This window comes from Ciconia boyciana, chromosome 2 (genome assembly GCF_034638445.1).
Source record: "Ciconia boyciana chromosome 2, ASM3463844v1, whole genome shotgun sequence".
NCBI classification, from domain to species: domain Eukaryota; kingdom Metazoa; phylum Chordata; class Aves; order Ciconiiformes; family Ciconiidae; genus Ciconia; species Ciconia boyciana.
In genome coordinates, this window is record NC_132935.1 from 111,457,067 (window position 1) to 111,473,133 (window position 16,067).

General features: G+C 42.0%; 1 protein-coding gene across 4 annotated transcripts in view; it reads left to right on the plus strand.

Moving 5' to 3' along the window:
• Positions 1–16,067, plus strand: part of GLI3 (GLI family zinc finger 3) — a 216,348-nt gene that overhangs the window by 170,905 nt on the left and 29,376 nt on the right. For 2 of the 4 annotated variants that reach the window (XM_072853542.1, XM_072853545.1), the window contains 3 exons: positions 256–472; positions 1,933–2,049; positions 3,366–3,506. In XM_072853542.1, coding sequence (XP_072709643.1) covers positions 256–472; positions 1,933–2,049; positions 3,366–3,506 — 475 coding nt within the window. The remainder of the gene's footprint in view (positions 1–255; positions 473–1,932; positions 2,050–3,365; positions 3,507–16,067) is intronic. The other 2 variants (XM_072853543.1, XM_072853544.1) reach the window with 2 other exon arrangements.

Sequence of the window (16,067 nt, forward strand, 5' to 3'; positions counted from 1 at the left end):
ATGTTAGGAAAAAATGTTATGTTTTGTTATGGTATCATTTTTGCACTCACTAGTAAATACAGGCCAACTCTGGATTTAAAAGCAGGATTTACCATCCTTTGGGGCATGAAGAAAGACATGAGGAGGAGGGAGGGACTTGACTTCCATTAATGTAAATATATAACATATCTTTTAAATGTTTAATCTGTACAGTTCCATACTATAATGACCCTCATCTTTTTCCTTCCTCTTCCCTCCTTTTTCTCCCAAATTCAGCCCTGCTCTGAGTTTCACATACCCTCCTACTCCGGTATCCCTCCAGCAAATGCATCAGCAAATTATAAGTCGTCAGCAAACCCTAGGTTCAGCCTTTGGACACAGCCCTCCACTCATCCATCCTGCTCCAACTTTTCCTACCCAGAGACCTATCCCTGGCATCCCCAGTGTCCTGAACCCTGTCCAGGTCAGCTCTGGACCTTCTGAGTCCACACAGGTGAGAGACAACAAAAGAAACCTTTGCACCCCATTAATTTATGAAAAAATGAAACAAATGACATTGTCTTTATGGCAATTAATCATCACTGTCACCGAGACCCTTCGATAACAGTTTTCTTGCAGCTATAGCATTTGCAGTCCCTTTATTATAAATCACAGGAGTGTATGCGCGGTTCCTGATTGGTAGCGTGCTTTTTAGTCCCCATAAATATTTCAGTGTGCTGCAGCAGCTTCTCATTCCAAACTGTCTCTCCTGGGTCTTATACAGGAACATAATACAGGTGGGGAGCAAGAAAAAGGGGGAAAACCACATCAAAACACTAACATTTTAAAGATTAGCAGCTTCACCTCCAAATCAGACTGAGTATAATATACCTGGGTTGGATTCTGCTCTCCTGACACAGGTGTGAGTAACTCAAAGTGAGTAACTCAATCTGTGAGCAACAGAGGAACTCAAAGATAGTGCAGAGGTTTGAAGATTTTTTTCTTGGATTTGTGCAAAATTGGACTTAGTGAGTTTGAATTAATCATTTCGAAAAACCAAGTTGTATTCTCAAAAGCTGGAGATGTGCAGCAGTGAATCAGGCCCATAATGTGGAGTTTATCACCGTTCGTGGTTTGCCTGCTATTAACTAGTGCTGTTTGTTTCCAGATGACCTGGGATAGGTTATTTATCAGTCTGGGAGCTGTTTATCTCCTGGCTAGCTTTTACAAATGTAGAAGCAGAACATACTGCTGTAGGAAGCATATTGATTTTTTGTGGGGTCCATGCAAGTTCAGATATCTCTAAAAGATCTCTGGATTCCTACAAGATCCATTTGCAGGTGTAGATAATGGTGTTCAGTCTAGCACAGCAAGAGAAAAACAAGATTCTGGCCTGTTTATGTCAGCAGTAGTTTTGCTATTGATGGGGGAATCCAGGACTTCATCTAGGATTTTTTGGCTGAGGGTTTCACACTAGTATTCAGTTTTTCTTCCTATCCACCATTATAATGGGAAACGCAATAAAAGAGCTGAGGTCTTGTGTGCAGATGTTAAGTGCAAAACCTTTCCTCCAAGTGTGAAAAAATACATCTTTTTCTCATGTTGATTCGAATCAGTGCACAGTGATTTCGTTTTTCAAAATTGCCTTTCTGAAGTCATCATTATGTGGAAAATCAAGTTCTTCCGACCCCTCCCTGGCCTGACAAAACCAGCATTGGTTTGTAGCAAGGAATTACATCGAATGCCCTCCTTCCTGTTCCCTCCCTGCTCCATTACAAGGTTGAGTGATGCAGCTCTTCCACAAGTTAATGCTATGTAATTGAAGCACAATGTAATTGCATATCCAATATAATTAACAGTGTAGCTTCTCCAAATAAAGTTGCTGAGCAGATGCTGCATATTTCTGTTTGGAGCTACATATTTATCACAGTCTAATTTTGTCTTTTTTGGGGAAAAAAAAAAACCTGCTTGCAGCAGAATAAACCCACAAGCGAATCTGCAGTGAGCAGCACTGGAGATCCCATGCACAACAAGCGCTCCAAGATAAAGCCCGATGAGGACCTCCCCAGCCCGGGAGCAGGAAGCGTGCAGGTATGGCGGTCAGGTTGCAGAAATAAGCCTTTCATCTCACTGCCAGAGGGAAAATGGACCTCGCCTGTAGCACGTGTTTTCAGGCTTTCTGCCCTCGTGCAGCCCTTCATCTAGTTCACACATGGGCGGCCTCAGCTCACGGTAGCAAGGGTTAAACGCGAGCAGTGAGGGGCTGCTGGGTTACAGGGCTGTGTTGCAGAATGAGAGCAGAGAGGAAGGAGGCTGATGGAGAGGCGCCTCTGATCAGTCAGAGAGTGCTCAACCCTCTGTTTGCCGTGGAAAAGTGAACTGGAGACATTCAGGTCTTCACTGAGGACGTCTTTTCTGTTCAGCAAGAATATTTACGCCATGTTGACTTTTACCAGGTCTTAGCACTGTACTTCATTGAGGCCTCAGTGTCAGGCTCCAGTCTCGTTTGCTATACCAGTTAATACCACTGGTTTTAGTAGAGCGGCTCCTGGTTTACAGTGACTCGGGGGAGATGAGAATCAGAGCCTTGATCTTGTGAGTGAATCCATGAAAACAAAGCAGAGGTCCATCTAAATCCTTCAGCAGGTTTGAAATGGAAAGAGCATGAGTGCATAATCTGAACCAAATGTCTATGCTAACATCTGACCCTTACCCTGAGCACATAGCAAGCTGGGGAGAATGAGGCACCTTGAGGAACTGAAGGTGGAAAGTCAAAACCCAAAACTAAATACTCTCTTCTCCCGCTCACCCCTTTCATGCACACATTACAGGCAAGAACAGGCTAACAAGTAGCCTGAAAATTACCAAATTACCAAAGTTGCTTTTGTAAAGGTTTTTGTGTGCCAAATTGTCGCTGGATTAACAATGAAAACACACTTTGGATTACTGGTGATCCATTTTGTGTCTAACCATAGTACTAAAGTCAAAGTCCACTTAATTCAACGATGCTGAATAGTGCCTTTTTCACTAGGGGCGCCACTGCATAATAAGGGGTAAGTGTGCAAATAAAGAGCTGCTTAAATATGGGGAGAGGGAAGCCAAGCCTTTACAATTTGCTTGAATTGAAATGTAAAGGGATTTATTTTTTTAGAAATTCTCTGCAGTGAGTACTTCCGTGCAGGAAAAATCTATTTTACACGTATAGTCTGCAAATGGCTGCTGGCTTACCAGGCCTGTTTTGGGCTTCTGTATTTTGTAGAACTGAGTAACAGAGTGAACTGAGAGTAAAATAATCTACACCCCCACCTCCATCTTTCTTTTAATGCTGAAATAATTCACTTTTCTTCCTCCTCAGTTTCAGAATTTCCCCTTTCGTCTCCTCACCCTTGTTTTTTTCCTCTCTCCAGGAACAACCAGAAGGAATGACCCTGGTAAAAGAGGAAGGGGACAAAGATGAAAGCAAACAGGAGCCTGAAGTGGTCTACGAGACAAACTGCCACTGGGAAGGCTGTTCCCGGGAGTTTGACACGCAGGAACAGCTAGTGCATGTAAGTTAATGGTATTCAGGAACTGGGTTTTAAAACTACGTGACCTTTTTCATGGGGGTCAGGTTCTCTGACCCTGTGCTGAGTCAAGTTTCTTAGCTAACAGCGCTGCAAACTGGAGAGGGGTTTATGAGTTTCTGAGAATAAAAAAAACTCGGAGCCACAGTGCTTGACCTGTTCAGTCAGCTAAAGCTTAGTGTAAAATTCAATAAAGTCTTCAATAAAGATTGTAATGGCTCTGATCCTGTAAGCTAGCAAACGCTATTTTGAGTTAGAGACTTTGATAGTTATTGAGTAATAGTAAGCTGGACATGAATTATTATTAACCTTTAGCCAAGTTTGATTTTTTTCTCCCAAAAGGGACTGTAACAGGAGAAATGGGCCGGGGGAATTCTTCCCCTTCCCTAAGGGGGTTTTTGATATCAATTTACTCTTGTGTGTAAACTGAAGTGGATTATTTGGCTAAATACATGGAGACTGAGTTATTTCAGTCTTTTTAGTGAAAGAGAACTGTATTGTCTTATTTATGCTACACCGAATGTTAGTCGTATCTGCCTTGTTTTTTCTTCCTCTCTACCACTTCTCCAAAATAAATGATTTTTACTAATTTTTAGTATTGTAAACTAGAAAATGAATTAACAAAATCTGGCATATAACCTGGCAAGTACAATCCCCCCCCATTTCCAACATCCTTAGCTAGCAGCACCTCTCTTAATTACCAGCATCGTAGAATGTATCTAAATACTCTGAAAAAAAAAGGAATTCCTAGGACAGATTAGAGAGGAACATCTTCAGCAAATGATCAGTGTGTCAGAATCCTATTTATTGTAGAAAACTGTTTAATACTTTCCTGGAGATCATGCAAAATCTGTTGCATAATGTGGCCAATATTACTGAAATAGCTTGTTGAAAAATGTACTTTTCCACCCAAAATAAATAAAAAACCCCCACCATATATTTCCAAACACTATGCAAAATGGTAAACTGATGCTGCAAAGCTGGCTTTAGTAAAGCAATGCCAGTTTTTCCTTCTTGGAGTGTGAGACTTGGTGTTGCAGTTATTCATCAAGATGTGTTTTTGGTTTCTTGTTATTATTAGGTAGTAGTAGTAACAGTAACAATAATAATAAATTAAAGACTGTCACAAACTAAAATAATGGCAAAAATGTGACATTTTTTAAGAATCTTTTGGACACATTTTGCACAAAAAATACCCTAACATTTTAATACGCCAAGATGAAATGTGAGGAGAGACTCTTGCAGTGTCATAATGTCTTTTTGGGAAGAAATGCCATATGAACGGCTGCTGCAAAGGGTTGGACACATTTAAAAGATCAAGTGTCGGTCTTGCAATTGATTCCATGCAAACAGACCGATTGACATCATCTGGGGCTCTGCACAGGCACATTCTTTATATCTGCTAATAATTGTAAGGCTGAAGCTTTATGACGCCTGGCAAACCTTTCTCAATATTCAGAAATGATCCCAGTGATGATGATAAATAATTTACACCAAAATATATGAAATAAAAGAGAAATTCAGAATAAAGGTGCCCTTGGTAATGAAAAAAGGGAAGAGGTTTTTTGAAGTTTCAGACATAAAATTTAATTTAATTCCACTGTGCCTGTTAGCTAATAGCTAATGTTTTGTAGTTTCAGGTGAATTAAATTGACAGTGTGATAGTTTGGTTGGTTTTGGTTTTTTTTAAATGCATTTTTTGTTTCTGGTGTGATTTTAGTAGCGAATCTGACTGTACTATAAAGGTCAATACCAAGACTCCTGTGATAAAAGTGTATTTCTTATGTTTCTGCACTATGGCAACATCGGAAATAGGTTTTTCTAGACATAAAGAAGGCAGATAAAAAATGTTTCTATGATACAAGGAGTTCTTTTTGGCAGGGGTCAGGATTCAGATATGCTATGATGGCATTTAAGGTTATGAGGTGCAAGTCCTGACTTGATATCCCGAAGACAATAAAATCATCATCATCATCGCAACCATCACATTCAAGTAGTGCAAATCACGCTGTAAGAGTCAGCATGACTCAGTGATGGAGCCCTGGTTTGTGATTTCTTTTGCTGCTCCGACAGAGCCCTGCTGTGGGGACTTGAGCAAGTTATTTCTGTCCAGAATTGCAAAGGGCTTTAGACATCTAACTCTGTTTGCAAGTCTGGCCCTTCACCCCAGTCTGTCTCTCCCACATTTTGTCTGCCCTTGATTGCCACAGCCCTCTGATGTACACCTGCAGCAACTAGGGAAATGAAGTCCAGGTCTGGGTAGGGCTTTATGGGAGGGCAGTTCGGTTTTGCTTAGGTGTGTGACTCTGGCAGAAAGCGTTAAGTGCCTGAATAGCAGTTCAGCCCTTGAAAATCTCCCTACTGATGTGGCTCATGTATGCCTCCTACCCAAATACTCGTGGTTAAATCCCAGTGGATAGAAATTGCCGTAATTTGCACTTACCTCAGTGTCTTTGCACTGGATGAGTTCCTGAATTGGCATGTGCAAGTGTGCACCTGAACTAGGCAGAGAGAGAGTATGTGTCTCAGTGGCGTGAGTACATCCTCTAGTCAGTAATGTTTACACTGCAGTAGCAGCTGGAGGCCTCGTCAAGCCCAGAGTCCCGTGGTGCTAGATGCTGCTCACACACAAGAGAAGGAATGGCCCTGATATGGGCATGAGGTCTTCACCCCACGCCTCCGGAGCCATGTAGATCAGGCTGTTTGGTGCTGTGTGGAGGTACCTGAGCTAGCTCGTATACGGGTAGGCATGTAGCTAGGATCACGCTGTGCTTCCCAGCAAGGTCAGGGCTTTGCAGGTTGATAGATATTAACCTTCAAATCTTGCAGCAGAGCTGTGACATCTTGCCTCCCCTGGCTGCATGTGCTGCTGCTCTGCAGGTGATTCCCAACCTGCCGGCAGGCTCAGCAGAGCCTCAGTTGCTCCAGCCATGTTTGAAGGGGGGTCTGAAGTCAGATGCTGGACTCCAATCTGGGACATCAAAAATACAGATAACCATCTTGTTTTGTTGACTCTCTTGTGAGGTAGTAATCATCAAAGCAAGGGCAACTGGCATAGACAAAGGCAATAAAGGCTTAAATTGCCCTAGCAAGACTTGTCCAGATAACATCTGCCAGCTTCCCTATATTCCCTGACACTCAGAAAGGATGATTAGCATCAGCAGAGAACTACAGTCACGTGTTCAGAAATTGGGTGGGTGTGATACGGCACTACACATGTGATACTACATCATATTGTATACACACACCTACTTACCCATACTATGGGTAGTCAAGTGAACTGTATAGCGAAACTAAGAGTGAGCTATGCAGACCTTAACAAAGGATTGCAAGAAACCCCTTCCCTGTCACCCACTTCATTGAGTATGTGGTATGTAATATATATTCAGTAGAAAGGAAAATGCATTTGTATATTTGACTTGGAAGTATTTAGAGTATTCTTTCACCTGTACAACTCTCTAAACCAGTTCCCTGGGCTTTGGAAGTTCAGCTGGGAAGGGGAAATTTGTAAAATGCAGAGTTTCAGAAAAAAAGACCTAAAAAGCATTCTTGTATATCCTAATTAGGCTAAATTTTCAGGATCTACGAAGGCTAGCAGTAAGTCTTTTAATGAATGTGGGGGATTTTTCAGGGGAATAAAGCTACTGTTTGTAGCCATACATAATAGTAAGATATCAGACCCAAAACATCCAATGGCACAGAACAGACTGTTATCCAAGCCTTGCATCCCAAAGCACTAGAATTTTAGAGGAACTGCAGTGTTTACGGAAAAGATGGAAGTATGTTTCTAGCTGCTTGTTTTGTTTCCTAAAAGTTTAGGCACCTCAGCGTGAATTCTAGTTGCGCCAGGTTGAGCAGAGCTCAGGAGAGCTTTTCCACAATACACAATGCACACAGTTCACATTATAGATGTCATTACTCCCATCATGTATAGGGTGTATACACAAGCACGTATACATGTGTTTTGAAAGAGGTAAATATGAATTTGTGTATATTCTGGTCTTTCTGTCACACGAGGATAGCTTTATTATCTTTTTGGGAATGATGGGACCCAATGTACTTTGAAATCAATTATAGGTGCATCAGATTCTAGCAATATCTGCATTATTGTGTGTGTGGTATAGCTGTGATGTGTGGTATATCATGTATGAAATGGTAAATACAAACATAATCTGTGTCTGAATATGTGGTATAGCTTTAGAGCAGAAATGGCAATCTTGGGCACAATAGTCAGCATTTGATGGCATTTTTCTGCATTGCTTTCTGTAGCAAAGTCCTCCTGTTATTAGTGTAAAATGTGGGCGCTAGTGAAAGTGTGCTTAGGCCCCAAGAGACAATGTTTTCTGACTGAATTTATGAACAGAACCTGGGCTGCTATGAATAAATAACTGAAAAGCTACATAAAAGAATCGTTGTGACCCACCCAGAAGGGTTTGACACCGCAATGATTTTGGTGCGGGAGCTCTTATTTTCGAGCGATGTGTGCCACTTAGAATTCAGCTTGGTTAAATTTTCATGATACATACACCAAAAGGCAAGGTGTTAAACCATTCAGACGCTCTGCCTTATTTATAGCACCTATCCATCCTTCCCCCCCCCCCTTACAGTTAATAGAAAGATTCATGATTCTTCATGGTTGTCTATCTAGTGTCTGACAGTACCGACTGCCCTGCTAAAGCAAGTCACTATCTATAATTGATATCCTTCTATGGAATAGGGTACCGGCTGCAATTGAAGGGTTTTGCTGAAAGCTCTTAAATCCTGACAAGTTCTGCCCTTGTTCTGGTTCAGTCGCTGAGCTGCACTGCTGGGATCCCAGGGTTATTTGAAGTTGGTGCAAAAGGGGTGCATGTGTTGCACATTAGCAAATTGCAAAGTTGGAGAGCTGCATTAGAGCCACCACTGCGTTCGCCTGCCAGGTAGTCTTATTTACAGTGCATTGCACTCCTGAAAAGATTGCTTATGTTACTGTTTGAACATGTGTATTATAGGTTTCTTTCTTTCCCTTCTTCTTCTTAAAAAATAAAAAAAAAGGATCTTATTTATTTTAAAGCCTCAGTTTGCTGCTGGGGTCTTTATCATTCAGCTGTTTAATTAATTTCTCTGCCCAGCGAGATATTATAATTGGGCTTAGCTGAGCTCAAGTTTGTTTTAAATATGTGATAAATCCACTTGAGCGCCCAGAAGCTAATAAGATATTGTATATTTTTATAAATCTGCTTTTTGTTGCAGTTTGTCTTTTTTTTCCCCCAGAAATCAGTTTAAGAATAAAATATTGCAAAAGGGTTAGACACTAAAGATAAAAGTTTGTTTAAGAAAATTATCCTTCAAGGAAATGACTGAAGTTATTGTTAAATATTAATACAATGGCAATCAGAAAAACGCAGTGCTGCCTATTTCTCATCCCCCTTGCTGTGTAGCTTGATGATAATTATTTTTTATTCAAAAACATGCTTGAAGAACTGTAGAGCTATTTTTTGTTAGTGTTTTCTCCTTAATTGTACAGCAATAAAATTCTCTCATTGTTGTTACATTTGATTAGATGAGATCAAAAAACCCTAAACGGATAGCAATGGCTTACATTCAGGATCTCATTTGCTGAGGTCTTCCTGTCTATTTGCAAAGCCCAGTGACTGGAGCGCTCCCCCGGCAATCCCCGGGGCAGCTGCTGTAATGCCTCACCAGGCTCCCTTATCACACCAGAGGAAAGTTTCTTCTGTTTCTCCGATACCCACGTGTTCCCCAGGTCATCGTGATGCACTGAGGGTACCCAGAAGAACCATTACATGAAGTTCCCTGAGTTGAGTTTCTTAAGGTTTTTGCCCTCTGCTCCTGCAGAAAAGGGTGAGTTCAGCCCTGACTGACAGAAGTTGGCCAGTGATCCATGGAGACCTACATAATACCTGGGCTGGGTCTACAGCCTGCCTTGGCTCAGGTTTTGCAGCATCTATAGTGATATGGGGTGCCTTAATCAATGCTGTGCACCTCAAAACACTTAAGAACGTGTCTGATTGAGAGGTGAGGAGCACACCACTCTCTGAAGGACTAGACCTCTTTGGAGTGGGTCATTTTGGATGCCCAGAAATAAGGACACTCAAAGTAAATAGATTTTTGAAAGTCTCATTCCTTCTGCTACCTTGCTGCCCTTGCCTGTGGCTTCTTCCTCAGCTCCTCTCCTGTAGGAGAGTGGTAGGTAAGGACCAGAGAGCTTCACCACTCTTATCTAAAAAAAGATCCAACTGCAATAGGAGAATAAACCAGATTAGAGCAGTTCCCCTGAGTAACAGCTGCAGTGGTAGAGCTGTAAATGACCGCGTGAGTCGCGCATTGCCCACCATGTGTAGGAGGAGAAACCTGTCCCATGAGCAGACAGCCTCAAGCTGCCAAAGCCACCAGGGTGCTACTCACAGCTGTGTGGGTAGGCATCTATGCCTGAAAGGAGGCAATTACACACAGCTGCCCCAAAAGGCAGATTATCCACTGTGCATTAGCGATTTCTTTTCTCTGGGCGCTGGAGGTGTTCTTGCAACTGGTTGTGACACAGGTGAAGTCCCAGCTACATGAAGCAAGTCCCTTCACAATCCCAAGGGGGTGTAATTACACATCCCAGTTTGCGTGCATCTCCAAATACGTGCAGGGATTTATTTAATTTTTAATTCTTCTTTGCAGAGGCAGTTTTCAGTGCATTTTCATTATGGTTTTATTTGGCTCTAGTGCAGTAACACAGAGAAGCTTCAGCCTGTTCTCAGGCTTATTGTGCGTGGTAGTGACAGCCAGTGCCCTGAAAGGTTCAGAAGTGTTTCCTTTAAATTGAAAAGAGTAAGGAATAGATAAGAACATGAAATCCATTATAGTAATCATTTTTTTCCTGACAAAAGGAGAATGTTTTACGTACAACAGCAAAGGGGGTTTTGTTGATGGTTTTATTCTATTTCATCTTATTTTATTTTTTACTCGGTGGTGTCTGGACCCTAATCCATATTTGGAGAAGCAACGCTGTGGACAAAAGAAATCATTCTTCAAGTGAGACAAGCCCAGGGCTTGGGAGAAGGCAGGGAGTTGGTTTAGAGTCAAGCAAGTGCCATGGAAAGGTTTTTTCCCAGTTCCTGTATCCCCTCAGTGTGTTTGATCGTTGTAGCTGTGACAGAACAAGGGGGAGGAGAGAGAGGGAGGAGAGACTATAGCAAATAATCTGTCCAGAAGTTTTTAGATTTTGAAATCTCCTCCTCACTGTCTGTTTAAGGCTGAGTTATAATTACAGCACCACCTTATTGTGCTGGATTATAGGCTGCTGAGCCCATCGTTTTAAACTGTGCCAGAATGGTTAATATCATTTATAGGCCAGCAATTCATTACATGGCATAGGAAAGCTAGTAAGCAGATCTGTGCCCCTAAGTGCGTGTTCGTTTTCTCTTTGTTTCCATATGCGTACCTAACAGACTTGTTTAAATGAAGCATGTGTTTAACCCCCCATCAAAGGTAACCGTGGAAGTGCTGCCGGGTTTTCAGGTTAAGTAACCACAGATGGACCTCACTGCTGTACTGTAGCCTCAGTAGCCCTCGGGGTCTGGCACGGCCCCTGTTTGCCTTCCCAGCACATCCTTGCTCCGCGCCAGCCACCGTGATGCCCTCTGCCTTCCAGCAGTGTTAAAAGTCAGCACTGCTGCCTTGTGAAGAGATCTTATTCACTCTGGGCTTGACCCAAAGGCCAGCTGTGCTTTGGCTCAGGTCCTCTTAAGTACTCCACTACACAAGCACATCGGCAGTTCCCCTACCTAGAGTCTGGCTTTTGATGAATCACAGAGGAGAAGGGAAAAAAAATAAAGTGGGGATTTCTTTTTTTGATAGAGAAAGGTTTACAAAAAAATAAATCCACCCTAATCTGTGAAATATTAAGAGGGGATTTAGAGAGAGAAATGTAATCATTTTTTAATTTTAATTCCTCTGTAATTAGCATTTCTTTCACAGCATTAGGAAAACTTGTTGTTAGTCTGCTGCTGCTACGGCTATTGTTCATATGAGTTGCCAAAGTCATTGTCTTTGAATTGGTGTCCCTGAAAGAGATTGCAAAACTATGAGATGTCATTTAAATAGCACTTCTTTTTCACTGTTGTGGATAGAGATGAACAGTGCTCCTCTTGTGCCCCAAGAAGTTACTCTAGCCATTGAAATGGTAACAAGTGGGCACTTGAGTGGAAAGGGCTGTGCATGGCAGGGAGCAGGGTTTGGCCTCTGGTTTGTGGATATGCATACTTATTTGAAGTGTTTATTTTGCCTGAGATTTCAGCTAGTGAACTCTTCCATGTTAGTGATGTTTCATAGGTGACTTCCAATTTTGGGGAGAAGTGTAGGATAAGAAGCTGCCAGCCAAGTCCCAGGGGAGCCCATGCTGACTGAGTGACAAATGCATAGGCAGAGTAAAGCTGCAGAGTGAGTTGGCTCTTCGGCTCCTGCCTCTTGTAGGCATATCATGGAGAAGAGAGAAAAGGGAAGTCCCTGCCTGCTTTTTTTGTTGCCTCCAAGCTGCAGGGAATGTTGGGCTTGTGCATTGACTCCACATACATCTCAGTCCTGACGAATGGGCCAGGACAAAGTGGATTCGGCTGGACAGAGCTGAGGTTTTATGTGCAGCTTTTTCCTGCCTTGCTACCACTGACTAAGTGATTTGCTGTTATGTAGCCTGTGTTATTACGGTGAACCAGTGGAAGATCTACCTTGAACCTTCTGGAGTCCCCTGTTCCGTGTGGTGTGTCTCTGCGCTGCTTTTGTCACCTCCCGATGAACAGGATTTTATCCATAGTGCAGCCCATCTTCGTACCTTTGTCACAGTGCCATGTTCTCCCTCTTAGCTGCCCATATTCTGTGCAAAAGGTTTGCCCATAGAAACCTGATGCCTGGAAGAACAGAAATCCATGAGTGCTGGCCCAGCTATTGGATGTGGAAATGCTTTTTCTCAGACAGAAGTGGCAGATCAGCATGCACTAACAGAGGCAGGGACAGGCAAGCTAAATGCAGGCATGAGTGCAGGTTCTGCATTTGGTTTTGAGAGGGCTGGGCTGCATGGAATCATTTTTGCAGTCTCTTTTGTTTGTGTAACCTCTTAATAGAAAGAAAAAAAAAAGGCAGATGAGCCTTTTATCGTGGTGAAGCAAATTTAGTGTTTTCCAGTGCTTAAACTTTTGTGTGAGCGTGACTTTTCTTCAAGGTGTCGTGTGCCTAATCTATAAAATGAATGGGTGGTGGTTTTGTCAGGAGTGGGTCCTCTGGTGGCTTGCACTGTAGGTATGAGGTCTGCATATACCATTCTTACGTGTATTGCGGGGCTGAGATGCTGCAGTTCTCCATGAGATAAAGTAGTCAAGCTGAAAATGAAACAAAGCTCTAACTGTATCCCTCCTTGTGTTTAGCAGAGATAAACTACAGTGGAGTCTCAGTGCTGCTCCGTTTGGCTTCTGGCAGCAGCTTTAATTGGTAAAATGCAGATTTTTTTTTTGATCAAGAGAGGATTATTCTTGTTATCAGTCTGGAGCATCTTATTTCAAGATGAAAAGGCTTCGCTGAATTACAGATGCCAAAAATTTTACAAAGCACTTTGGCGATTGACATCTCAAAGAGAAAGTATGATTTATTAGCCTATAATGGCTAACACTGAGTACTGGGCTAGGTCCCACTGATTTGTGAAATTGCTTAGTATGAATTGCCTTTTTGTGTAATTCAAGCCCCAGGTTTTTCAAATAAACTTACAATATAAAGTGTATGAAACATTACATACCTGGAAAGGGAAAAGGGTAATGGGGCTGTGTAGTAAAAAAGAAAAGAAAGGCAAAGGAAGAAAGGGAGAAAGAAAGAGAGAGACAAAAAGAAAAAGAGAAAGAAAAAGAAAGAAAGAGGGACAGAAAAGAAATAAAAAGAAAAAGAAAAGCCTACTTCTAAATCCATCTTGGTGGTGCTTTTTTACAGTAGTTTGGTTGATATCTTGGCAGGGTAAAGATTAATAACAAGCCTTGTCGCTATCAGTACCTGCTTGTCGATTCTCTGTAACAGGGCTGTCTGTTCAGCATGGAAATTATTGATTAAATAAAAATTGCTATTAGATTGTGATGTGATCCATAATCACAAACAATGGTGGACATTCCTCTTTCAGATCCCAAGCCATGCATCAAGTTTTTCCTTGCAGTAATTTATATTGTGCTGACACTCGCACCCATTAGGCTTTTATCCTCTCCTACATGTGTCAAGAAAGCACTAAAAGAAAGAACAGCAGCAGCACAGCGGCAGGTAGGAACTCACTAAATTTTCAGAGAGAAGCACAACATAGCTTTGCTTCTAGTTAGCACCTTACCCCAGCAGTGATCTCTGCCAGATGACAGCAACACCCCTTGAATTCAGGGACCTTTTTCAGAGTGTTTTCAGGAAGGGCAAGAGCTTGCTCCACAAGTATTCATACCTAAAATGACTACTGTCCTTTTTCCCTTCTGTTATTGCCTTGGCACTGGTTTTATTTATGATCGTTGCTTAAGGAACACCCATGTTTAGGCCCTCCATGTCACGACAATGTTGAAAGCGGATGCATCCAGGGAGATCCAGTATGTTTTTCTGGGGTATTTTTAGCATTCTCAAGTGCAAAGGACAAGTGGGTTTCCTGTATTTATTTAGCTGTGATGCTTCCTAATTTAGGAATCCAGGATTGGAGCGCTTCAGTTAAGACTGCATCACTTTAGGCCGAGTTAATTAAAAAGATAGTATCTCACTGTTCTCTTCACAGCACATGTGAGCACAGTACCAACTTTCTCCCTCCTGTGAGAGCCTTTGTCTAAAACTAAAGGAAACTTAGTCAAAATGTTTTCCGGCATTTGGCCACTTACTGGAATTATGCCCACACAGCTTCTCTGTCCCTTTGTCTCAGAAGACTTAAACAACTTATATGTTAAAACTGATCAAGCCCACCTGGCCTGGCTGCTAGGGAGAGGCATTTCTGTAGCTCTGGAGTGTGCATTGTAGATTGTTTTGCCAGTTTCCAGCACTAGGCAGGATTACTAAAAGAGTTTTGTACCTCTGTACGAGAGCTGAGAATATAGAAGCTTAATACCCTGTGGGTATGTGATTTTTTTTGTTAGTGTAATTTTTCTTAAAGTTAGTAAAATTAAGGCTTTATCCTTTAAACTGCTATCAGTGCTAATTATCTTATGATGTATATTTCTATTTCTCGCTACCGTTGGGGTAGTTTTTACATATCTTTGTTGTGCCTAAACCATTTCCAATATTATTGCAGATAATCAAGAAAACCCTACCTGCAGTATTTGACCGTTTGCCACATTACGCTCAGCTTAAAGAGTGTTTAACAGTGAGCTTAGCTTACTTCATTATGCAGGGCAAATATGAAGTTTTCAGGCTTGGCCACTGTCATTTAAATCAACAGACTACTTCATTTCGCAAAGCCGGAGCATGTGCCTTGCACACCTCCCTCCAGTGCAGCCACTTTCTCTGTGTGGATCAGAGCCAAGGGATTACCAGCCAGGAAATTAATTGCCAAGGGGATTCCGACACTTATGGTTAGTAAAAAAGCCTGAACAAAGAAGTGTGTTTTATATCGCATTCTGTAGGCGCCAGGCTCCAGCTCTGATAGTTTTTGGGTAAGGGAGAGTTACACAGATACAGGACTGCCCTTCGGTTTACTCCTGCAGGCTTGTGGGGCTGACTGCCAGCACAAGTCTGTCCCATTCAGATGGTGCCACAATGGTATATAGGAGAAGAGATAAATCTTTGAGTTAAACCAGACTATTTAGGATTGATTTTTAGTTGCCAGAAGCACCTGTAAGTTCACTGCAAGTCAATTAAAGTTAGTGCGTTGAATGCAGGGCAGAAAAAAAATTGGCCTTGGCTCTTTTCTAAGTGCGTTAGGTGATACCCCCATGTTCTACTAAGAGATCCTGTACAGTTTTCATTCCAACAGCTCAAACATACATCTGTAGTATCGCTACAACACAAGACTGTCTATGATACGTACAAGAGAATAGAAAATGTTATCCTGTGGCAAGAGAGAGTATGAAAGAAGGTATCTCTGCTGCTGCTCCCTGGAGCATCAAGGGTGACTAACTTCTAACATGTGACAGACCTTTGCGAAGCCCGAATTTGCTAGGATGTGGTTGGGATGACCAAGCCTAGCACAGATGTGAAAGATAAATTCTAAACGCATGTCCAGTGGAAAAAAGCCGAGGGAGATCTCAGAAGGGCAATAAACTGTTGCACGTGCTGAAGCTTGTTAGAAATATTTCTTAGAGATGTTAGGAAGGAAGTGCCTGAAATATCTTCTCCAGTTCAGTCGTGATGTCATGCCTTTAACACACCGCCGTTTCTGTCACGCACCAACGTTGTATGTATTCTACCAGGATCTCCTCTGTGATGAAACAAACGTTAAAACATACATCGTCTAGTAAAGATTCTGGTAATGCTTATCACTGCCATCATTTTTCTTTGTAGTTTCTGTGAAAAGTGTTGTGTGTTTTTAAGTCACCACATTCCTGACTTTCTTAGAGTTTTTTGTGC